This window comes from Entelurus aequoreus, linkage group LG21 (assembly GCF_033978785.1).
Source record: "Entelurus aequoreus isolate RoL-2023_Sb linkage group LG21, RoL_Eaeq_v1.1, whole genome shotgun sequence".
NCBI classification, from domain to species: Eukaryota; Metazoa; Chordata; class Actinopteri; order Syngnathiformes; family Syngnathidae; genus Entelurus; species Entelurus aequoreus.
Window position 1 is genome coordinate 15,190,999 of NC_084751.1, and position 25,091 is coordinate 15,216,089.

Genomic DNA, 25,091 nt, shown 5'->3' on the forward strand with positions numbered 1-25,091 from the left:
TATATTTATATCATTAATTATATATAATTTGTTTATTTTTTGTCCATTCTTCAGTCACTACTTTTTTGCCATTGATTATACTAATTGTTATTATGTCTATTATCAACAAGTTTATTTATTGATTGTCTTGAAAAGTGTGTGTCTCCAAGAAAATTGATACTAGAAATATGGTACCATATTTTCCGGACCATAAGGTGCACCGGATTATAAAGTGCACTGCCGATGAATAAGCTATTTTCTATCTTTTTTCAAATATAAGGCGCACGGAATTATAGGGCGCATTAATTGAAAACACTTCCTTGTGGTCTACATAACATGTAATGGTGGTTCTTTGGTAAAAATGTTGCATAGATTATGTTTTATAGATCATCTTCAAGCCGCTTTCTGACAGTCGCTTCCGGATGTGCCGTTTTGTGGGCGGTATTATTTACGTGGCTCACCTTCGGCAACAACTTCCCCCCGTCATCTTTGTTGTAGCGGTGTAGTGTGCAAGGACGGGAGTGGAAGAAGTGTCAAAAGATGGAGCTAACTGTTTTAATGATATTCAGACTTTACTTAAATCAATAAAGGAGCAGCATCACCTCATCCGTCCGACCGGAACTCTCTAATAACTAAAGTTTCTTGGGTGGATAATGTAAACTCACTATACCGGTATGTTTTAGCGCTTTCATGGCGAGTTTACTGACAGATATAAGTAAGAACTTTACACTACTTTATAATAGAAATGGAAACAGCAGAGGATGAATGTCCCATAACAAGAACATAGAGAAAAATAAGAAGCTTATCGACTACAGTGTCGCCACAGACTACAAAGGCGGACGCGCACAATTTTTCAGACGTTTTGAGGGGAAACAAGGATTTTAAGTGAGCCTTATAGTCAGGAAAATACGGTATATTCAATCAATCAATCAAAGTTTATTTATATACCCCTTAATCACAAGTGTCTGAAAGGGCTGCACAAGCCCAAATGACATCCTCGTCTCAGATCCCACATAAAATAACAAAATATTGAATTGTATTGATTGTATTATTCTATTTCATTATTAAACTACTACCATTAATATCAACCATTACTTTAAAAATAGTATCAGTCATTTCTTATTTTTTATTCATATTTGACAATAATGGCTGTGCGTCAAGTCATTTTCAATGGATAGTAAATCTAGACTTTATAAAAGCTGTAAACTGACTACTCTAAATCAGTGGTTCTCAACCTTTTTTCAGTGATGTACCCCCTGTGTACATTTTTTTAATTCAAGTACCCCCTAATCAGAGCAAAGAATTGTTGGTTGAAAAAAAGAGATAAGAAGTAAAATACAGCACTATGTCATCAGTTTCTGATTTATTAAATTGTATAACAGTGCAAAATATTGCTCATTTGTTGTGGTCTTTCTATTTATTTATTTATTTATTTTGAAAAAAAGATATAAAAATAACTAAAAATGTGTTGAAAAATAAACAAGTGATTCAATTATAAATAAAGATTTCTACACATAGAAGTAATCCTCAACTAAAAGTGCCCTCTTTGGGGATTGTAATAGAGATCCATCTGGATTCATGAACTTAATTCTAAACATTTCTTCACAAAAAAAGAAATATTTAACATCAATATTTATGGAACATGTCCACAAAAAATGTAGCTGTCAACACTGAATATTGCATTGTTGCATTTCTTTTCACAGTTCTTTTTGACAGACATTTTAAAAAAATCTCACGTAACCCTTGGCATACCTTCAAGTACCCCCAGGGGTACGCGTACCCCCATTTGAGAACCACTGCTCTAAATGATGTCCACGTTTCATTCCTTTGAGAAGTTATACTGTGATAAAAATGTAAAAGGTGTATATCATTACATTATTACCATAATCAGCAGGTTTCTTTTCTGATGGGCTGAGATCAATCACATGGTTCATATGGCTAATACGGTCTTTTACCCTACAAAAAGGGCGACAGCAAAACAGTAACATGGCAACTTTTGAAAGAAAGAAGGGAAAACCCCGCAGCAAAAAAAAATAAAAAATGCACCTCAGCTTCTTTGTGGAAGTGTGTAAATTGTTTGTGCCCTGCGTCTGGTTAAGGAATCAGTAGAAGGAAGGGGGAGTAGGTAGGGTCAATGATCCTTTCGCAGTTAGCGGCGGCGGGAAAGGCGAGGGCCAAGACTGCTTTAAATCTCTCTCAAGTCCACAACACACATGTATATACATATACACGCACACACACACACACACCTATTGTCCCGGCGTTTCCGCAGCTGCAGATTGAGGCCTGACCATCCACAGGAAGGTAAACAAGCTCTTATCAGTGCTCTGCAGGGGCATGCACTGTCCCTTGGCCTCTCACCCCTTGCATGCTACACACCGCACAACGCACAACGCTTCCTGAGCATCTCACTACTTCAACCACCTGAAATGCTATCCTGAAAAAACACGCTGATTGGTCGCGTCAGTTTGGATGTCTCGCGGAAGAAAAAAAAAATGTGAGCTAGAGGCATGGCTGGAAAGGAAGCCGGGAGGTGAGACAGCCAGTCTTCACACTCGCTCTGTTTACACCTCTGGGAGCCATTCGTCCGTCGCCTCGTCGTTGTCGGAAGCGGGCGGAACAGCGAGTCCAGCGGCGGCGTATGGAAGGTCTATGGCTCACTTCCTTTGTTGTCGCTCGCTTTATGCCCCCTGACTGCTGCCCGTAATGAGGCAGTCTGTAGTCACGCGGACACATTTATAACACCTTATCGCTATTTCTCTTTGCATAGAAAATCATAAAAGTATACTAACTGAAGATGCAATATTTTATTCCTGGTAAGTATAAAGAGTACTTCTCTAAACTAATACAAAAATAAGACAAACTTCACAGTCACGCCTGAAAGAGAGAGTGAACTATTTTAAATATATTTTTTCAAATTTATTTTTATTTTTTTACAATATAAAAAAACGCTTGTATGATAAAACCAAATCAAGCAAAAGTAAATTACTTGACATAAGCTTGACATATTTAACAGAGAGGGAACATGAAGTGAAACAAGTGGTGTTTTTTTGTTTTTTTTTGTTTTTTACTATTGTTGGAATTTGTCATTTGTCATCTTAACCCAAGGGTAGGCAACCCAAAATGTTGGACCAAAAATACAAAAAATTCAAAGACTAACATAAGTCTTATAATGAAGGCAACACATGATGTACGTGTCTATATTAGGTAAATTAGCCTACTATCAAAATGACTATATGTCGCAGGGTGACACAAATCTTTGTTGACAGAAATGTTGAAATGTAATATTTATTCTACACATATTACAACATTGGAAAACATTAGTAAAACGGAGGCTTCTCAGTTACTGGCTTAGAATGGCCAAAGGTATAGATGTGTGTGTCCAAGTTAAAGGAAACTGCAGGCTGTCTTCTTCTAATGGCTTTATTACAATCTTTGTTGTTGGGTAACGTTTGTGGTGGTCTATAACAACATAGCACTCAAACAACTATCAGAAATGCAGCCAATATTACATACAGATAAAGTGTCATGAGACATGCAAATATAAATTAAATACACAGAGGACAAAAGTAAAGAAAACCAAATATACCTACAAACTAGGCATAATGATGCAATATGTACAAACAAGCCTAAATTGAATGTTAGCATCGATTAGCTTGCAGTCATGCAGTGAGCAAATATGCCTGATTAGCACTCCACACATATCAATAACATCAACAAAGCTCACCTTTGTGCATTCACGCAGAGCGTAAAAAGTTTGGTTGACAAAATGAGACAAAGGAGGAGTGGAATAAAACATGTCTTTATGTGGCAGCATTGGAGAAAGTTAAATAATAATAATAATAATAATGGATTAGATTTTATATCGCACTTTTCTATTGTTAGATACTCAAAGCGCTCACAGAGAAGTAAACAAGCTACGGTGAGTTCAAGGACCGCCAAATTTTATAGGACAAAATGACGCTCGCCAAATACTTTAACAAGTTACAAACAGTGGGATTTCTAACAATTAGGGAGGTTTGTGTCATGTTTGTACTCCTACAAAAAACATATTAAAACTAAAAATATAGGTTTTCCCCCACCTTTTTTCATTTTCAATTTTTTTTTTTTTAATCTCCAGGGAGCCATTAAGGCGGCACTAAAGAGCCGCATGCGCCTCTAGAGCCGCGGGTTGCCGACCCCTGTGTTATTTCATGTAGCATAAAATTTTAAAAAACTACCGTAAAATAAAGAAAAAACAGTCACGCTTTCAAAAGCCGCCTAAAGAGACACAATTGAGATCGAACAGTACGATGATATTTTTGACATTTTGAGTAATTTTCTATTTTTTTATTTTTTTATAAAAATAAATCAAATGAAATAAATCAAATTTAAAAATTTAATTTTTTAAAAATAATTTAAAAAAATCCAATTGCTTGTATAATAAAACTAAATCAAGCAGAAGTACTCACCCTTTAAATAGGCTTGACAGCGGCACAATACTGTCGCCAAGTGGTGTATTTTTGTATAGTATTGCTGGAATTTGTCATGTATAAAGTTGACCGCTGTATAATAAAATTAAATACAACTTATATGAAGTAATACTAATCCCCCCAAGTGTTGTGTGTTCACTCTTAAGTGTATTTTAAAAATGTAAACAGGTAATTTAATTTAATTATTTAAATTAATTATATTGTATTTCACGGACATGCTCTTTCTGATGTTGCATTAAGTTCCATTCCAAGCTCTAGGGTTATCATCACCTTTTTCGGTATCCAAAAAAGACCCAATTAAAAACCACACCAATTAGTTCATTCTACTTTAGATGCTTATGTAGCTAAAATTTCACATCGTGCATGAGTTCAATAATTTGTTATATTCGAGGCATATTTTTTACGCATATTTTAGTTTTTTAACGCTATAATTTTGTATGGCATGCATGGGCGGCTGACATTCGAGGTTCCGTTGTATTAGCATGACTCGCGGTGTGGCTGAGACCGTGCTGATGCATGGTTGGTTTGTTGTATGTTTTGTCATTTCAGTGATTTTCTTTCATTTTTGGCTAATGCTACAGAGAGGATTTAAAGCCTTAATGTTGCTGGTTTTGGTCTTGTTAAATTCACCGGCACGATACACGCTGTCCGGCTGCTACGATGTCAGCAAAACACTTTGAGTGGAAAGTGAAAACGCTAACTAAATTAGGGGGATAATGTATATAACGCAACAGTACCGCCTTGTGGAAATGTGGTTTAATAAAAGTAATTACAGCTCCCTATTGACAACACATTTCACTAAAAGAGTGCTTGCACAGCATAATTATTCATCTGGCGGTGAACTGATGAACACACCCTAAATTAAAAAAGTTTCATTCTAATTACGTGAAAGCATAACGGAGAAAAATGCTATGGATTCATTGCAGTGTTTCGTTTTTGATTGATGTACTGTTGCAACAAGCTATGCATCATCCGGAAGCAGCAGACATTAACTGATCATTTCCAGTGCATTTGGATGACTTCAGCATAGCAATGAAGGCGGTGATATTTAAATGAAGATGCAACCAACCATGATTCAAATGGAGGAGTGGGTTGAAAAAGCAAGGGGCAATATATACTATACGAGAGACGAGAGAGGTTGTCGCTCTCAGATGAACTGGTCGCTCATTTAACGTTCCCACGCCGCATTACAACCTCATTAAAATGTTGCAGCAGTTAGGAGTTTGACTTCAAAAAGGACAAAAAGTTGGGAATGTCTGGGTCATCGACTTCATGGAGGTTTTGGAACCAGCAGAACCCTAAAAACCCTTAAAAAAAACCCACTATTTTTCATGAGAATATGCCTCTAAAATTCCACAAAACGTTAAAGAGCAAGTGTTGCTTCTAAGGCCATGTCTAGTCGTTTAACCCCTTAAACAAATAATTATTTAGCCTAGGCGCATTTTGTTTGTGGTTAATCTGTCAAGCTAACTCGGAGCTAACCACTGGAAATATGGAGGCGAGTCATCCAGACATGCCCGTGTTTCTCATTCTTCTACATGTACAGACGCTTGTGGAAATCACACATGAACACCTTAGGAGAAAGCGATTGCAGCTATTTGGGATACAACACTTCTCAGACGGCAAGATAAGTTTCGAATGTCCGGGTCAGCTGTGATTCGACTTAGCGAAGAGCTTTGTCCATTTGTCGAAGGAGAGCCAACGAGAATGCGGGCTCCCGTGGATGTGATAAAAAAAAGGTAGCGTGTGCTTTGTATCACCTGGCCGTCGAGGGAAAACTACAGAAAACAGCGAATGCATTTGGACTGGCAAAGCAGACTGTATCAGTCATTGTCCGCCACGTATGTCGCGGACTCAACGTCTAGGTCCAGAGCAGGGGTCACCAACCTTTTTGAAACCAAGAGCTACTTCTTGGGTACGGATTAATGCGAAGGGCTACCAGTTTGATACACACTTAAATAAATTGCCAGAAATAGCCATTTTGCTCAATTTACCTTTAACTCTATGTTATTATTAATAATTAATGATATTTACACTTAATTGAACGGTTTAAAAGAGGAGAAAACACGAAAAAAATGACAATTAAATTTTGAAACATAGTTTATCTTCAATTTCGACTCTTTAAAATTCAAAATTCAACCAGAAAAAAGAAGAGAAAAACTTTTAAAAAATAATTTATGGAACATCATTAGTAATTTTTCCTGATTAAGATTAATTTTAGAATTTTGATGACATGTTTTAAATAGGTTAAAATCCAATCTGCACTTTGTTAGAATATATAACAAGTTGGACCAAGCTATATTTCTTACAAAGACAAATCATTATTTCTTCTAGATTTTCCAGAACAAAAATTTTAAAAGAAATTCAAAAGACTTTGATATAAGATTTAAATTTGATTCTACAAATGTTCTAGATTTTCCAGAATATTTTTTTTGAATTTTAATCATAAGTTTGAAGAAATATTTCACAAATATTCTTCGTCGAAAAAACAGAAGCTAAAATGAAGAATTAAATTAAAATGTATTTATTATTCTTTACAATAAAAAAATAAAAAAATACTTGAACATTGATTTAAATTGTCAGGAAAGAAGAGGAAGGAATTTAAAAGGTAAAAAGGTATATGTGTTTAAAAATCCTAAAATCATTTTTATGGTTGTATTTTTTCTCTAAAATTGTCTTTCTGAAAGTTATAAGAAGCAAAGTAAAAAAATTAATGAATTTATTCAAACAAGTGAAGACCAAGTCTTTAAAATATTTTCAAATTCTATTTGAGTTTTGTCTCTCTTAGAATTAAAAACGTCGGGCAAAGCGAGACCAGCTTGCTAGTAAATAAATAAAATTTAAAAAATAGAGGCAGCTCACAGGTAAGTGCTGCTATTTGAGCTGTTTTTAGAACAGGCTGGCGGGCTACTCATCTGGTCCTTACGGGCTACCTGGTGCCCGCGGGCACCGCGTTGGTGACCCCTGGTCCAGAGTATATAAAGTCACCAAAAAGGAATGGACAATGAAGATGAAGGCAAAAGAGTGAGGAGTGTCCTGACCAGATATCTACATCCCTAGTTTGATTGATGTAAAATGTTCTTTATCACATTGTTTACGTGTCTAATAAAGATTTTATTAATTTATGATGGTTCAGGTGTGATTCGCTACAATAGGGCCCCACAGCACACTGGATGCCAGTTAAACGGTGGCATTGTTGTGTGTGGACACGGATAAGGTAAGGTGGGATTTACCCTGGATAACCTTATCCGGCCGGCTTAGTGTAAATGGGGCCTAGGTTTTACAGTCATTAACTTCTTTTTAGACTTTTTTTTTTTTTACATTTGGTTATTTTTACACTTTTAAAGTGTTACACTCTTAATTCCGCTCTAGCTTATGATTGTCATTCTTTAGGAAACATTCCTTTCCATTAAATAATATTATTTTACTCCACTCTGCATTTTATTATGACATCATACACACAAGTGCACAAACACATGCTCCTACAATATGAAGATGTGATAGAGATCTCAGGTCTATAAATACAGATTGAGCAATGTGGCACCTGAATCAACAGGAAAGCTACCCACCCAGTGCTCAAAATCAAGAGACTCGCAACCACCTCATTTGGAAATGAAGTCTGTTCCCACAAAAAAATGTGTGTGATTTAGTACAAATGGCACTGGATTTAGAAGGAAAACGTCCATATTGTGTAGCTTTTATCTGAAAGAAATGTGTCTCTTGTTACTTAGGAATTTTATGATGGTAATTAGGGTTTTTTCCACTTCCGATACGATCTCAATATCAAAATGCAAGTAAAAATGCATTCATTTTAATATGCATCATTACAAAAAGGGTAATACTAAAAAAATGGATAGCTATTGATAGTGCAACTCATACTGACTGGTATACACAAGCTATGGAATGATATCAGTAGAAAAAACTGCATTTAGTTTAGATAATAATGACTCATATATTGGAATATGGGATCCATTACTTAAATTGGTTTTAACTATTAAATGAACCTAAAATATGACTTCTTTTATCTTTGTGGAAAATATTGGACACAATGTGTTGTCAAGCTTATGAGATGTGATGCAAGTGTAAGCCACTCTGACACTATTGTTCATTTTTTTAATGTTTTTATTTTATTTTTTATAAATGGCTTTGATGATAATGTCAATGAGGGATTTCTAATCACTGCTATGTTGGAATTCTTATAAATATTGATACTATTGTTGATATTATTCATTTTTGTTTGACTACTTTTGGATTGTTTTGTGTCATTTTGGTGTGTTCTCTCAATTGCTCTGTTGATTGCCATTCTGAATGTTGTTTGGTTTTGGAATTGGAATTGGATTATCATGGTATTATTGTGTATTATTGTGTTGGATTGATTAATAAAAAATATATATCAGAGCCTTGAATATTGGCAGATACTTATATTTGTTAGCAGGAATCATGCTTTTATTATTTTGTAGTGTAGAATGTTAAAAAATGCTTGATCAAATGAAATGAATCTAACAGAGAGCAATGGTAGGCAGGAAAACATATTAATAGCATCACTATTTATTATTAACGACCCGGAATTAACTTATGTCATCTTTGAATTGAAGTGGAGGTGTAATATATATATATTTTTTTTTTTTTTTTTTTTTTTTTTTTTTTTAACGACGCCTAGTGGTCACAATAATTCATTACTCATGACGCAGTAAGTTGAATGATGAGGACATGTTCTACTGGATACTTTCTAATACGCTTCTGCATTGGAGACTAAGTAATATGCAATACTGTAAAATTACATGATACTTGCTTGAATTGACTAATGTGGTGTTTTAAACTGCAATATTGTTCAATGAAGGACATGTATTTTGTATGTCTAGCTTGTGTGCTTAGCTGTTGTGTAGCTGTTACTTCTCAGCAATAGCCTATCATGTTTACATTTTGTAAATGCCTTCACTAGAATACAAGAAAAGTGCAACCTTGTGCGCTTATTGGAGGCCATTTAGATGTTAACTGGCTGACGATCTTTGCACAAGTAAACGTGCTGCATGCCCGCTTGTATCGGACCACTTATACCAGAGATTTTAGATACAGGCTGATTAATCTTGATACTTGTTTTTCTGTTGATATTAGATATCTAATATCAATATCGGATCGGGACACTTCTAATAATAACACGTCAAACTTAAAACGATATGAAATTAGGGTAATTTGTAGTTTTTTGAAGAAATAGTCGAAATAACTAGAATGCAACTATATAAAGCTAACTTAACGATCCTAATTTGCATCAAAACCAATTTGTGCACTGTCATGCATGTGCAGTGAAGATTTGTTTTTGGTCTATTTCTTTTGTCAGAGTTAAAAATAGCGCTATTACGCAAATCACGTATGTCCTCTGCAAGGACGCTTGTTCGCCTGAGGATCCGTCTGAATTTTGCCAATTCGTAAAGTATCCATACATTTCCATTGACAATGTAAGTAAGGGATCAAAAAACAGCTATCATGGTACGTTGAAAAGTTAAAAATAAAATATTCAGAATCTGCACATTTATCTAGATATGCGGCAAAAATCTATTTTTATCTTGGGCATTGCCAAAATCATCACCACCATTTTTAAAAATCATTCTCAGAAAGAAAAAAAACAGCAATGAAATTTAGCGGTGGTCATTTGTTTGATCAACTACTGTCAATTAATGCACTTTTTTTTTTTTTTTACATTATTTTGTATAAAAGAATTATGATAGGATGTGGCATTCTTTATTATTGTTGTTGTGGTTTTTTAGAAGAATTGCTCTACACTTAAATAATACATGTTATGTAGCGCAGCATAGCTAGCGTAAATAATGTTTTTCATTTCATTGCAAAAACTAGTTTGGAGTCAACAGCCAAGTAGTGCACTTTATTTTGCTTACTGTACATTGCTTCGAGGTACAATTAATAACAATTATTTGTGCATAACCAGTAGAAATCACATTCATCGTACGTCGCTAGAAGATTACAAGCTAGCGTTCTTTTAGTGCAAAAATCACATATGTGGAAGGAGCATTTTGTTCGTGGTTAATCTGTCAAGCTAAGTGAAAGTGCTGATTCTCCCCCACGTAACATCATCCTCATTAATCCGTGTCCCGAGTGAATGATTTAGTGAAATTAAGATAAGATATTAACAGTTCTAACCCTTCATTTCAGCGAGACATTGATCGATCAGACGGCCCGTCACGATCGTTCACCTGAAAAGTTCCAATCCGAACATGCAGGTACCGTATGTATTCGGCGATAGAGCCGAGATGGAGCCTTTAGGGTTTGCCGAGGGGCATAACGACCCAGCGAGATAAAGGCGCATAATGCCATGTGTTATCTGCACAGACAGCAGGCATGTTGACATGGGCACAAGTGGTCGCCATGCTGACGAGGCGTTTATCTCAACGACTACTAATGAGCCGTTCAGGCCAACTGCAGAATAAGAGCACTGGGCCAGACAGAGATTATGATGTTGAAGACTTGCCTTATTTGGAGTGAGTAAAACAGTCTATTTCATTCATCAACGGGTCTATAAAGCAGTGTAGAATCTGAAAATGTGACCAAGGTGCCACGAAACTAACACAGGAGCTTGAGAAAAATTTAGATTTTTTATTTATTTAATGTAACCTGCTAAACTAACTTCTGTTCATAATCAAATTAACAATCTTAGTTCATAAAGTTAGAGGGTAAACATAGTCCAGGTTTAAAAAAAATCTTTGATTTATGGGATGGTAATGAAGTGGACAACATAAGAAGAGTAGAATAAATACAAGCTGTAAGTTGCAAACTTAGTACAGCAAGACTTTATACCAGGGATATTTAACTAAACACTGTTTTGAGGGCTATATTTCCAGAAAGCTAAGGACCAGCATGCCGGACTCCTTTATTCACTACTATTCTTATTTTGTATAGTCCATAAAACCAGGGTTTTCTACAGTAGACATTTCATTTGTTTGAGAACGGGTTCACAAACTAGGAATTTTTCTTGGTGCAATCGTGCAACATAAAACACATATAACACAGAATAGGTAATAAAATGAGCTGTAACTGAACTGCTAGCAAGGTTTAAATGTTAATTCGAGGATCTGCCAATGAGTTCCTCTATACAACAGGTGTTTTTGGGAATTTGCTGCAAAAATGTTTGTCTTCCAAGTTTTGAACTGATCCCGGGCTGGATTTGGCCCTGGGCTGCTTATTATATACAGTAAGAAACTTTTTGTTTGCAGACAATAATATATTACTCATCGTGTTTGGAGGATGTTTCTACACAGGGGACGTGATTGATGGTCGTCGGGAAGCTACGCAGTTAGACACGAACCACCGTAGAAGAGAGGCGAGTTAATACCTGCTGGGGCCCCCCTGTAGAGCAGGTGTGTTCGGACGATAAATTGATAGTGTTCATTATGTCTTCTTTAAATATTAGAAAAAGATTATTGTGTGCAGACAAATAGTTTTTTTTTTAGGTTAAAAGATACATCTTAGTTTCAGCTGTCTCTTCAGTCTTTCTGAGAGCAGTCGTTGCTTCCTGGTGTGACATCAATAAAAGGTCAGTAGCTCTCCTTTTTGAAAAAGGTAATGATCCTTCCGCAGGTTGACATATAAAAAACTTTGTTACAACTTTTACTTCCTTTGTTTAGTCAAGTTTGATGTCTTCTTGGTGCTGTGCCAGAGCAGACCTCACAAACTGTAGTCTAGCCTTTTTTTGAGATGGAAGCTTTTTTTAAATGAGATCTTTGTTTTGCTCACTTTAATGAAATACTACATTCTTTTCATAAGTATCTTTAATTAACTTTGGAAATATTCACATATACAGTCATGGTCAAAAGTTTACATACACTTGTGGTGGTAGTATTATGCACTGGGCCTGTTTATTGGCCAATTAAACTGGTGCGTTGGTGCTTTAAAGAGAGTAAATGGGACAATGAAAAAGGAGGATCACCTCCAAACTCTTCAGCACAACCTAAAATCTAAGGCTGAAACGACGCGTCGACGTAGTCGACGTCATCGGTTACGTAAATACGTTGACGCCGTTTTTGTGCGTCGACGCGTCGCATATTTACGTCACACTACCGTCATGGCGAAGCGCAAAGCAGACGATCAAAGCAGACGATGCGAGCGAGGGGGGAAAAGCATGCCAAAAGTGGTCAAAAGTGTGGGAGTATTTCAATAAACGGCCTAATAATGTTGTTGTATGCACACTGTGTCGAGCGGAAATGGCCTATCATAGCAGCACAACGGCTATGAACGAACATTTGAAAAGAAAACCATCAACTAGTCAATCGTCCGCACGAGCATACGTTGTCATCATTACAAAAAAACATGAATGTGTCATTTGTATCTGCTAGGGCAGTGGTCCCCAACCGGTCCGCGGACCGATTGGTACCGGGCCGCACAAGAAATTTAAAAAAAAAATTTAAAAAAACTTTTTTTTTTTTTTTTAATGAAATCAACATAAAAAACACAATATATACATTATATATCAATATAGATCAATACAGTCTGCAGTGATACAGTCCGTAAGCACACATGATTGTATTTATTTATGTAAAAAAAATAAAAAATAAAAATTTTTTTTTTTAAATACACCCCCCCCCCCCCCCCCCCCCCACCTCCCACCGGTCCGTGGGACAAATTTTCAAGCGTTGACCGGTCCGCAGCTACAAAAAGGTTGGGGACCACTGCGCTAGGGGTGTAACGGTACGTGTTTTGTATTGAACCGTTTCGGTACGGGGCTTTCGGTTCGGTACGGGGGTGTACCGAACGAGTTTCTAAACTAAAGCTAACTTTAGCTGCTAAAGTCTTAACAAGCTGCTTCGCTCCTCTGCCTCTGTCTCAGCACGCAGCATTGTCCCACCCACACAACCATCTGATTAGTACACACGCAGCATTGTCCCACCCACACAACCATCTGATTGGTACACACGAAGCATTATCAGCCAATCAGCAGTGTGTATTCAGAGCGCATGTAGTCACCGCTTCAGCGTGGAGCAGATAGGTGTTTAGCAGGTGAGCATCAGGCAGCGGACTCTCCCCAAATGATAATAAACACCTCCCAGTCAACTACTAGTAACATCACTATGAGCCCGTTGACCTTCTAGAAACTTAAACTGCAGCTCAGGTCACTCGCAGTCCTGGCTTGAGGTGAAGGCTAATTACCTCTCAGTTCCAGCCACATCGACCTCTTCTGAGCGCCTATTTTCAGCTGCTGGGAATATTGTAAACAAGAAAAGAACCAGAGCATGTACACATGCTAACCTTTCTTCATTACAACTGTTAGTCACTCACTGGAATGAGTAGAATTGGTTATTGTGTACTGTGTTGGACTGGATGTTTATTTTGCACATTTTAAAAGCAATACTTAATGTTTACAGTGCTCCAGAATATTTAGATTGGCACTTTTTTGTATTGGATGTTTATCTTTATTTTTGCACATTTTAGCAAATAAGCAATACTTTCACTTTTGTTGAAATGTTTACACTGTTGTTACAGAATATTTCGTTTTGCACTTTTTTGTATTGGATGTTTATCTTTATTTTTGCACATTTTAAAGCAAAATAAGCAATACTTTTACTTTTGAAATGCTTATACTATTGCAGAATATTAAGATTTGCACTGGATGTTGACTTTTATATTTGCACATTAAAAAGCAAATAAGCTACTTTTAATTTTGTTAAATGTTAAAAGTTTTAAATGTTTACATTGTTACAGAATATTTAGTCATGTTGTTGTCAATGTTGACTGAGTGGCCATACTTCTTTTTTTTTGTAAATAAAAGCCATGCCTTTTGAAAAAACGGGCCTACATTTATTTTTTCATCTTCATTTTGAATAAAAAAATAATCGGTAAAAGGAAAAATAATCTATAGATTAATCGAAAAAATAATCTATAGATTAACAGATTAATCGAAAAAAATAATCTATAGATTAATCGATAGAAAAATAATCGTTAGCTGCAGCCTTACTAAAATCATCAGCCCGGAGGTTGGGTCTTGGGCGCAGTTGGGCGTTCCAACAAGACAATGACCCCAAACACACATCAAAAGTGGTAAAGTAGCATCAGGCTAGAATTAAGGTTTTAGAATGGCTTTCCCAAAGTCCTGACTTAAACGTATGGACAATGCTGAAGAAACAAGTCCATGTCAGAAGACCAACAAATTTAGCTGAACTGCACCAATTGTGTCAAGACGAGAGGTCAAAATTTCAACGAGAAGCTTGCCAGAAGCTTGTGGATGGCTACCAAAAGCGCCTTATTGCAGTGAAACTTGCCAAGGGACATGTAACCAAATATTAACATTGCTGTATGTATATATTTTTGACCCAGCAGGTTTGGTCACATTTTCAGTAGACCCATAATAAATTCATAAAAGAACCAAACTTCATGAATGTTTTTTGTGACCAACAAGTATGTGCTCCAATCACTCTATCACAAAAAAAAAAAAGAGTTGTAGAAATTATTGGAAACTCAAGACAGCCATGACATTACGTTCTTTACAAGTGTATGTAAACGTTTGACCACGACTGTATGTACTATAGCACATCTATGTGACGTTACCGACACCTAGTGACCAGTCAGTTTACACTACTAGATATGACCATCTGTTTATTTTTCTTAAAAAAACACCAAAGATACGACTGCTTGTCTAGGATGGGCAATATCTAATGAATCTAACAAATCGACTACAAAAATCCTCAGTCGAAGACAGCCCTAATTACCATATACATCCCTTATTACCAATGGGAACATTTTTGGGGTAAAACTAGCCAACATTGTTTGACTATTCATGTTCAACTAATAAACTGATACATAAGCAGTTATGATAATGTTGTGTTTTGTTCCAACAGTGGCTACAAGTGGTAGAATTGTCAGGAGCCAGGAGAAGAGACTCGCCTCACAGCGCTCCTCGCAGTGCATTTGCAGTTCAAAACAGAGGAAAAGCGAGGAGGGCAGAAATGGATTGTTATTTGGGAGGGGCATAACAGAAGGAGAAGGAGATTGAAATCGGTCTGGGCCCAGCGACAAGTGGTCGCGTCTCCCTGCCTGCCTGCCTGCCACCCAGTCTGACGGCAAGCCAGGCTGGCTCTCCACACTAAAACACGGGAAGTGGAGTGTTTTGACTCTCAACGCCGCTTTCAAATTGACGTCGGGACTTTTCGACAGCGTGGCTTCTGAGAAAACTTTTGTCATCTCTCTCTCCCACGACGGCTGGTTTCACTTCCTTCTCACTTCCTGTCCTGTTCTCCATATTAAGCTTGTTTCAGTGGCAATACAAAAGAAAATAGCTTGATATCCTTACTAGTTATCAGCTGCAAATTGGACCCCCTACTTCCTTACTGTCTCCATGAATCACTGATGAAGTTTGTTATCTCAGATCGTCTGGACGGTTGGCTAAGACCCATTTCCCTTTCTTTCTTTCTTCCTTTCTTTTAAAGACCCATTTTAGACCACCCCTCCCTCTTTTCTCTAGGCGCAGGCTTATCCCCCTTTTGTACTTTTTCTCCAGTCCATGGAGGGAGGGCTCCAGGGTGAGCAAATATTCTCTCTTAGCAATTGTCTGTCCAGAGCTGATCTTCGAGGCAAATGAAAAAATTGTTTTACTAGCAGTCACCAGTCTGCTGTGAGGGTGTTAAACTATTTAATTGTATGAATGTGTGGCAGGACTCCTTTGCAAATTATTATTTTTTTATCTCAATGGAATCTCCCCGGTTAAATAAAGGTAAAAAAATTAATTATATTTGTGTAGCTTTAAGCCTTTGACTAGGAGTTTTTCACCATAAATGAAATGACCAAAAGTTCAACTCAAAACCTGGGAACAAATAATATATTCCTAAAAAAAAAACATGTTACAGATACAGTCTTTGTCTTGTTTTTTATCTTTTCACATATATTTTTTTTGTATTAACTTTATTTTGTTTTTTTGCAGGAAATGCTTAAAAACAGCATAGTGTAGAGCAGTGGTTGTCAAACTTTTTTCACCAAGTACCACCTCAAGAAACACTTGGCTCTCCAAGTACCACCAATATAATGACCAATAATAAAATACAGTAATGTGGTAGGCCTAAATATTCATTAAAAACAAGGCAGAGGTTTTATTTAACGAGTATATTCATTCTTTTTGGCCACTGCAACCTTACACATTGTTTGAACAGTAACACTGTGTTTGAATATTTAATTAAGTCATTATTTGGCGTACCACTATAGATGGAATCTGTGTACCACAGTCTGAGAAAAACTGATGTAAAGGATCTTTGATTATCATTTTGGCAGTAATTCCTTGAAAATGGCAGAACATTCATACTGTGGAGGGTCTTTGATTATTGTTTGGGAAGTACACTATATTGCCAAAAGTAATTGGTCACCTGTCTTGACTCACATATGAACTTGAAGTGCCATCCCATTCCTAACCCATAGAGTTCAATATGATGTCGGTCCACCTTTTGCAGCTTGTACAGCTTCAACTCTTCTGGGAATGCTGTCCACAAGGTTGCGGAGTGTGTTTATAGGAATTTTCGACCATTCATCCGAAAGCGCATTGGTGAGATCACACACTGATGTTGGTCGAGAAGGCCTGGCTCTCAGTCTCCTTTCTAATTAATCCCAAAGGTGTTCTATCAGGTTCATGTCAGGACTCTGTGCAGGCCAGTCAAGTTCATCCACACCAGACTGTGTCATCCATGTCTTTATGGACCTTTCTTTGTGCACTGGTGCACAGTCATGTTGGAAGAGGAAGGGGCCCGCTCCAAACTGCTCCAACAAGGTTGGGGGCATGGAATTGTCCAAAATGTTTTGGTATCCTGGAGTATTCAAAGTTCCTTTCACTGCAACTAAGGGGCCAAGCCCAACTCCTGAAAAACAACCCCACACCATAATTCCTCCTCCACCAAATTTCCCAATCGGCACAATGCAGTCCGAAATGTACCGTTCTCCTGGCAACCTCCAAACCCAGAATATTTAGGAGCGAGGAAATTTCACGACTGGATTTGTTGCACAGGTGGCATCCTATGACAGTTCCACGCTGGAAATCACTGAGCTCTTGAGAGCGGTCCATTCTTTCACAAATGTTTGTAGAAACAGTCTCCATGCCTAAGTGCTTGATTTTATACACCTGTGGCCGGGCCAAGTGATAAGGACACCTGATTCTGACAAACTGGCGGCGCATGAGAATGCTGCGGCTCACTAACGCTCTTGGGAGTGTAGAGCGTTTTGGCAAAAAACACCCGTCATTTCTGTCAATTTCATGGCTGGCTCAAAGCGTGAACACTCTGTGATCACATATGACCGACAGACAATTCTGGATGTGGATGGATCGGGTCGTTATAGACTGAAAGATGCATGTACGGTGGACCTCCTCGCTAGCATGGGAATACTTCGTGGGCTACATCGAGCGGCCTTTGTAGCAGCGGAGTCAAGTGCTAGCGGTGACCGCCAATGGAGACGACATAGGCGGTGCGAGCGGAAGCAGAAACGGGGATGCCGAGCTGGGCTAACAACAAAGAGAAAAGCTAACCAAAGAAACGTGGAGTCTCCGGGTAAGAAGCCATTTAAACTAGAACTAGCCGGCGTCAGGCTGGATAATCCCTGCACACATAGCAATTCTCTTAGAATAAAACACAACTCACATAATGTTTTTTCTTTTGTGACCGTGTCAGAGGCAGACATACATTGTACTGAGGTAGCTAACTATGATGCGTTTAGTTTATCGCAACATCAAGCAAACAATCTGAATATCCCCGTCGTATCAATTCCTAGATATGGTCGAAACTATTTAAAGTGCAATACGCATAATAAACGCAACATTATTAATATTGCTACTTCGGATAATTTCAACAAACAATCCTCAAAACAGCCCACTACCTATAATATGGGCTTTTTAAACATAAGATCCTTATCTTCCAAAACGTTATTAGTTAATGAAGTCATTAGAGACAACAAACTTGACGTCGTTGGTCTCGCCGAGACCTGGCTCAAACCAGACGATTTTTTTGCGCTAAATGAAGCATCTCCTCCTGGCTATACCAATACACATGTTGCCAGACCTCTTAAAAGGGGAGGGGGTGTCGCACTAATATACAATGAAAACTATAATCTTACACCTAACCTAAATAATAAATATAACTCGTTTGAGGTGCTCACTTTGAGGTTTGTCACACCGCTGCCTCTCCACCTGGCTGTTATCTACCGCTCCCCTGGGCCCTATTCGGACTTCATCAGTGAATTCTCAGAGTTTGTTGCCGATCTAGTGACGCACGCCGACAATATAATCATAATGGGGGACTTTAATATCCATATGAATACCCCATCGGACCCTCCATGCGTGGCGCTCCAGACTATAATTGATAGCTGTGGTCTTACACAAATAATAAATGAACCCACGCTTCGCAACGGTAATACGATAGATCTAGTGCTTGTCAGGGGTGTCACCACCTCTAAAGTTACGATACTCCCGTACACTAAAGTAATGTCCGACCATTACCTTATAAAATTTTAAGTTCTGACTCATTGTCAACAAACTAATAATAATAATAATAACTACTATAGCACCCGCAACATTAATGCTGCCACAACGACGACTCTTACTGACTTACTGCCTTCGGTAATGGCACCATTCCCAAATTATGTGGGCTCTATTGATAACCTCACTAACAACTTTAATGACGCCCTGCGCGACACCATTGATATTGTAGCACCGCTAAAGCTAAAAAGGGCCCCTAAAAGGCGTACCCCATGGTTTACAGAAGAAACTAAAGCCCAGAAATTATCATGTAGAAAGCTGGAACGCAAATGGCGTGCGACTAAACTTGAGGTTTTCCATCAAGCATGGTGTGATAGTTTAATAACTTATAAACGCATGCTTACCTCAGCTAAAGCTAAATATTACTCAAATCTCATCCACCTCAACAAAAATGATCCTAAATTTCTGTTTAGTACGGTAGCATCGCTAACCCAACAAGGGACTTCTCCCAGTAGCTCCACCCACTCAGCAGATGACTTTATGAATTTCTTTAATAAGAAAATTGAAGTCATTAGAAAAGAGATTAAAGACAATGCATCTCAGCTACAACTGGGTTCTATTAACACAAATACGACTGTATATACGACGGACACTGCCCTCCAAAATAGTTTCTCTCTCTTTGATGAAATAACATTGGAGGAATTGTCAAAATGTGTAAATGGGACAAAACAAACAACATGTTTACTTGACCCAATTCCTGGGAAACTTATCAAGGAGCTTTTTGTATTATTAGGTCCATCAGTATTAAATATTATAAACTTATCACTTTCCTCTGGCACTGTTCCCCTAGCATTCAAAAAAGCGGTTATTCATCCTCTACTCAAAAGACCTAACCTCGATCCTGATCTCCTGGTAAACTACCGGCCGGTGTCCCACCTTCCGTTTATCTCGAAAATCCTCGAAAAAATTGTAGCACAGCAGCTAAATGAACACTTAGCGTCTAACAATCTCTGTGAACCTTTTCAATCCGGTTTCTGGGCAAATCACTCTACGGAGACAGCCCTCGCAAAAATGACTAATGATCTATTGCTAACGATGGATTCTGATGCTTCATCTATGTTGCTGCTTCTTGATCTTAGCGCCGCTTTCGATACTGTTGATCATAATATTTTATTAGAGCGTATCAAAACGCGTATTGGGATGACAGACTTAGCCTTGTCTTGGTTTAACTCTTATCTTACTGACAGGATGCAGTGTGTCTCCCATAACAATGTGACCTCGGACTATGTTAAGGTAACGTGCGGAGTTCCCCAGGGTTCGGTTCTTGGCCCTGCACTCTTTAGTATTTACATGCTGCCGCTAGGTGACATCATACGCAAATACGGTGTTAGCTTTCACTGTTATGCTGATGACACTCAACTCTACATGCCCCTAAAGCTGACCAACACGCCGGATTGTAGTCAGCTGGAGGCGTGTCTTAATGAAATTAAACAATGGATGTCCGCTAACTTTTTGCAACTCAACGCTAAGAAAACCGAAATGCTGATTATCGGTCCTGCTCAACACCGACATCTATTTAAAAATACCACCTTAACATTTGACAACCAAACAATTAAACAAGGTGATTCTGTAAATAATCTGGGTATTATCTTCGACCCAACTCTCTCTTTTGAGTCGCACATTAAAAGTGTTACTAAAACGGCCTTCTTTCATCTCCGTAATATCGCTAAAATTCGTCCCATTTTGTCCACAAGCGATGCTGAGATCATTATCCATGCGTTCGTTACATCTCGTCTCGATTACTGTAACGTTTTATTTTCGGGCCTCCCTATGTCTAGCATTAAAAGATTACAGATGGTACAAAATGCGGCTGCTAGACTTTTGACAAAAACAAGAAAGTTTGATCATATTACGCCTATACTGGCGCACTTGCACTGGCTTCCTGTGCACCTAAGATGCGACTTTAAGGTTTTACTACTTACGTATAAAATACTACACGGTCAAGCTCCTGCCTATCTTGCCGATTGTATTGTACCATATGTTCCGGCAAGAAATCTGCGTTCAAAGAACTCCGGCTTATTAGTGATTCCCAGAGCCCAAAAAAAGTCTGCGGGCTATAGAGCGTTTTCTATTCGGGCTCCAATACTATGGAATGCCCTCCCGGTAAAAGTTAGAGATGCTACCTCAGTAGAAGCATTTAAGTCTCATCTTAAAACTCATTTGTATACTCTAGCCTTTAAATAGACTCCCTGTTTAGACCAGTTGATCTGCCGTTTCTTTTCTTTTCTTTTCTACTCTGCTCTGCTCCAAACCCGGGTTGGACCGCTAGCCTGTTCATCAGATGGGGACATCTCTACGCTGCTGACCCGTCTCCACTCGGGATGGTTCCTGCTTGCCCCACTATGGACTGGACTCTCGCTGATCTGTTGGACTTTCACAATATTATGTCAGACCCACTCGACATCCATTGCTTTCGGTCTCCCCTAGAGGGGGGGGGTTACCCACATATGCGGTCCTCTCCAAGGTTTCTCATTGTCATTCACATTGACGTCCCACTGGGGTGAGTTTTCCTTGCCCGTATGTGGGCTCTGTACCGAGGATGTCGTTGTGGCTTGTACAGCCATTTGAGACACTTGTGATTTAGGGCTATATCAATAAACATTGATTGATTGATTGATTGATTGATTGATTGATTGATTTGGATGGTTGGCCAAATACTTTTGGCAATATAGTCTAGACACCGGAGAACCTACAGAAGCGATTATTTTTTAAAAACAATTAAAAAAATAAAAAATGTAATAAAACATTTTATTATCAAATCTATAGAAATTGTATTATTTATATTAATTTATAAAACCATTATTTAGTATATAATGGTGATTATTTTATTCAAAAATATACAAAGATATTTTTTTATTCTGACGACACATTGGGGTCAAGGTTGGCGCTGGCGAAAATTGCGAAAACGATACTAAGTTAACAAACTTTAATGGAGATGCTGGAACAACTTCACATATTACTACTCAGGATAGTGGAGGTGTAACAATGAAAACAGCTACTTAAAATATTGTTTTGTCGCTTACATGCTAATGTGCCAAACCGCTTGTGTGTGTTCTGTGTTCCGTCATTTCAGATTATCCAGAATTTTTCACACCGACATTGAAGAAGTCTGATTTTTGAAGATTTTCAGCGCTTATCCAATTACTGTATATCTTCAATATAATAGAATTGTAAAAAGTAACCCATTCCCAGAAATCAGGATACAAGTATTAATGATAAGAGCTACAATATAAAATGATTATCCCTCTCCTAGTGTGACTGATATCTCAAAATTCAGTGCACATCTTTGATAAAAGAAAACAAAATTGAATGGAGGGCTTCTTCAAGGCCGCATGAGCTGATGGCGAGATGGATATCCTCCAGGAGGAAGTCACATAAGGTTAATGCTGCAGGTTTATTGGACAAATACTTCTATATTGCTACCCCTAGCGCAGCCAGCTGAAGTCTTTTGGTGATGAAGTGATTTGTCATACAGCGAGAAGCAAGATTCTGAAACTTTTCTTTGTGTTTTGTTTTTTTATTTAATACTGATGGATGCTGGTCTTAAAGAGGTATTTTAAAGTGTAAACACAATTGTTTCCATCATGCTGGTCAAACTCCAAGTCGCTTAACTTTCAAAACACAATTTCAGCTGAAAATTCAGTTGCAGTATGTCACAAGAAGTGAGTTTAATTAGGCCACGGCCGACAATCAATTAATCAATTAATCGAACGATAAATGAAAATGAACTTGGTAATATTGCTATGTCCGTGTGTGTTTGTTTTCTTTGTCTCTTGCTTTCAAACAGAGTGCAAGGGTTTATTCTGGGCATCCCTCTTAGCACCGGAGAGCATTTGTTCAATAGCGGAATAAAATGAATGGAGCGAATCGTCTGGTCAGATATAGACAACCTTAGTCTCTGTGTGTGAAGGCGGGTTTGCTAGATTACCGTATTTTTCGGAATATAAATCGCTACGGAGTATAAGTCGCACCGGCCGAAAATGCATAACAAAGAAGGAAAAAAAACATATATAAGTCGCACTGGAGAATAAGTCGCATTTTTTGGGGAAATGTATTTGATAAAACCCAACACCAAGAATAGACATTTGAAAGGCAATTTAAAATAAATAAAGAATAGTGAACAACAGGCTGAATAAGTGTACGTTATATGACGCATAAATAACCAACTGAGAACGTGCCTGGTATGTTAACGTAACATATTATGGTAAGAGTCATTCAAATAACTATAACATATAGAACATGCTATACGTTTACCAAACAATCTGTCACTCCTAATCGCTAAATCCGATGAAATCTTATACGTCTAGTCTCTTACGTGAATGAGCTAAATAATATTATTTGATATTTTACGGTAATGTGTTAATAATTTCACACATAAGTCTCTCCTGAGTATAAGTCGCACCCCCGGCCAAACTATGAAAAAAACTGCGACTTATAGTCCGAAAAATACGGTACACACACAGGATGCACTGGAGAGAGCCTTGTTAGTTAGAAGCACCTCAAGGTAACGAAAATTAGGAGGAAAAAAAGGTGAAAAAAACATCAACACGGACGAACAAGCCAGTATGCCAAAGTATGTTGGAGAATGATGGTAAAAAAATGTACACTTAGGAAACATGGGAAAAAAATGGATTTCAGAATGTCAGATATTGATTGCACTGCAATTTTTGCTAACAGAGATTGTGAGTCCATTATATTTTTTGTGTTTGTTTACTTATTTAATATAACCGAAAGGTATTGACCTTCCAATTGCAATGGTAAAACATACAACAAGGAAACAAAAGTTTATTGCGTTTGAAAGGGTTACTTGCATTATTATCATTTTTATTATGTATTGTGAGTACTTTAATGCTTAATTTGGTGTCAAAATAATCGTTAATTGGCAAAAAAAATTTGGAACTATAGATTGTCGCACAAAAGTTTTTGGTGCACAAAAAGCGGAGTCCTTTTAAGCCAATGGGACAAAAACAGGAAGTAGAAACCTACCAAAATAAAACCAGAATGAACACTAAATATCGTTAAACAGAATGGACACTCAGTAGAAACACTCGCTGGAAATGTCACTGCATGCTTTAAATGGGAAAAGGTAATGCCATTTGGTGGACAAATGCAAGAAATTACCAAATTGAAAGCCAGGAGTCCAACTTGGAACATTAGGATAATAAATTGCATTAGTTTTACAAATGGAAAAAAAAAATGCATTTTCAATTGTCTTAAATGGGACATTATTTGTGTGCAGTGACAAATATGTCTCTTTTTGTGTTGCTTTGCCTTTTTAGAAACAGCCATTTCGGGATGAAAATCTGACAAATTTCACCTATATTAACTTGAAACCACCAAAATGGCTTAAAATATACAAAACTGAACTCCACAAAATGTCCCAAAGATCCTGTAGGTATTTGTTAACTTATTTTTACACTTTTATGACAATAAAGACTATTTGAAAATGAGATGAGTGCCAATGATTTATATATTTGAGTATTTTAGGGGTTTTAATAAGATTTTATGAAGGTGACAGTTTGACTCTGGAACAAAAAATGTGTTCTTATTGATTCCTAGGGGGAAACTAGTTGTTGTATTGCTACTTCTACTTTATCATTATAAGACAAATATAATTAATTCATGCAGTGTCCGCACTGCACCATTGTTGATGTGATATCGCTGCAGGGAAGTGACACAAGAACACGCTGGATGGATGAGGACCTGAGGGCGAGGGAGAAGGTCCTATAACCTTTTCACCCCCCTGTAGGGCTTGGCGCTTCACACAATATATTATTCTATCAACGCTTCGCAAAACTTTGCAAAAGTATCAGTGCCTTCAGCTAGTGGACTCAAAACTCACCAGAGACGATGACAACAGCGAGGCAAAGAAGAAGAGCGGAGGACTCCATGGTGGATGTTTGGGTTTTGATGCTGGAGTGATGCCTACTCAATGGTAATTCCACTATGAGGGGGTTAACAAACCTGAGAAATCCAAATAATAGAACATATCAAAATGAGAGGGTTAAAACCCTGGGAAAGCCAAATAATTAAAGTAATGCATTACAATGAGGGGAGGCTCCCAGGAAAAAAACACTTAAATTACATAACATAACACTAACACTGTTGCTTATATTCCTGCCAAAAAAATA

General features: G+C 37.7%; 1 protein-coding gene across 1 annotated transcript in view; it reads right to left on the minus strand.

The window, feature by feature from the left end:
• The window catches only part of eng (endoglin), a 108,949-nt gene that overhangs the window by 83,369 nt on the left and 489 nt on the right, over positions 1-25,091 (minus strand). Inside the window, exon 2 of the mRNA XM_062031043.1 lies at positions 24,803-24,924. Coding sequence (XP_061887027.1) covers positions 24,803-24,851 — 49 coding nt within the window. The 5' untranslated portion in view covers positions 24,852-24,924. The remainder of the gene's footprint in view (positions 1-24,802; positions 24,925-25,091) is intronic.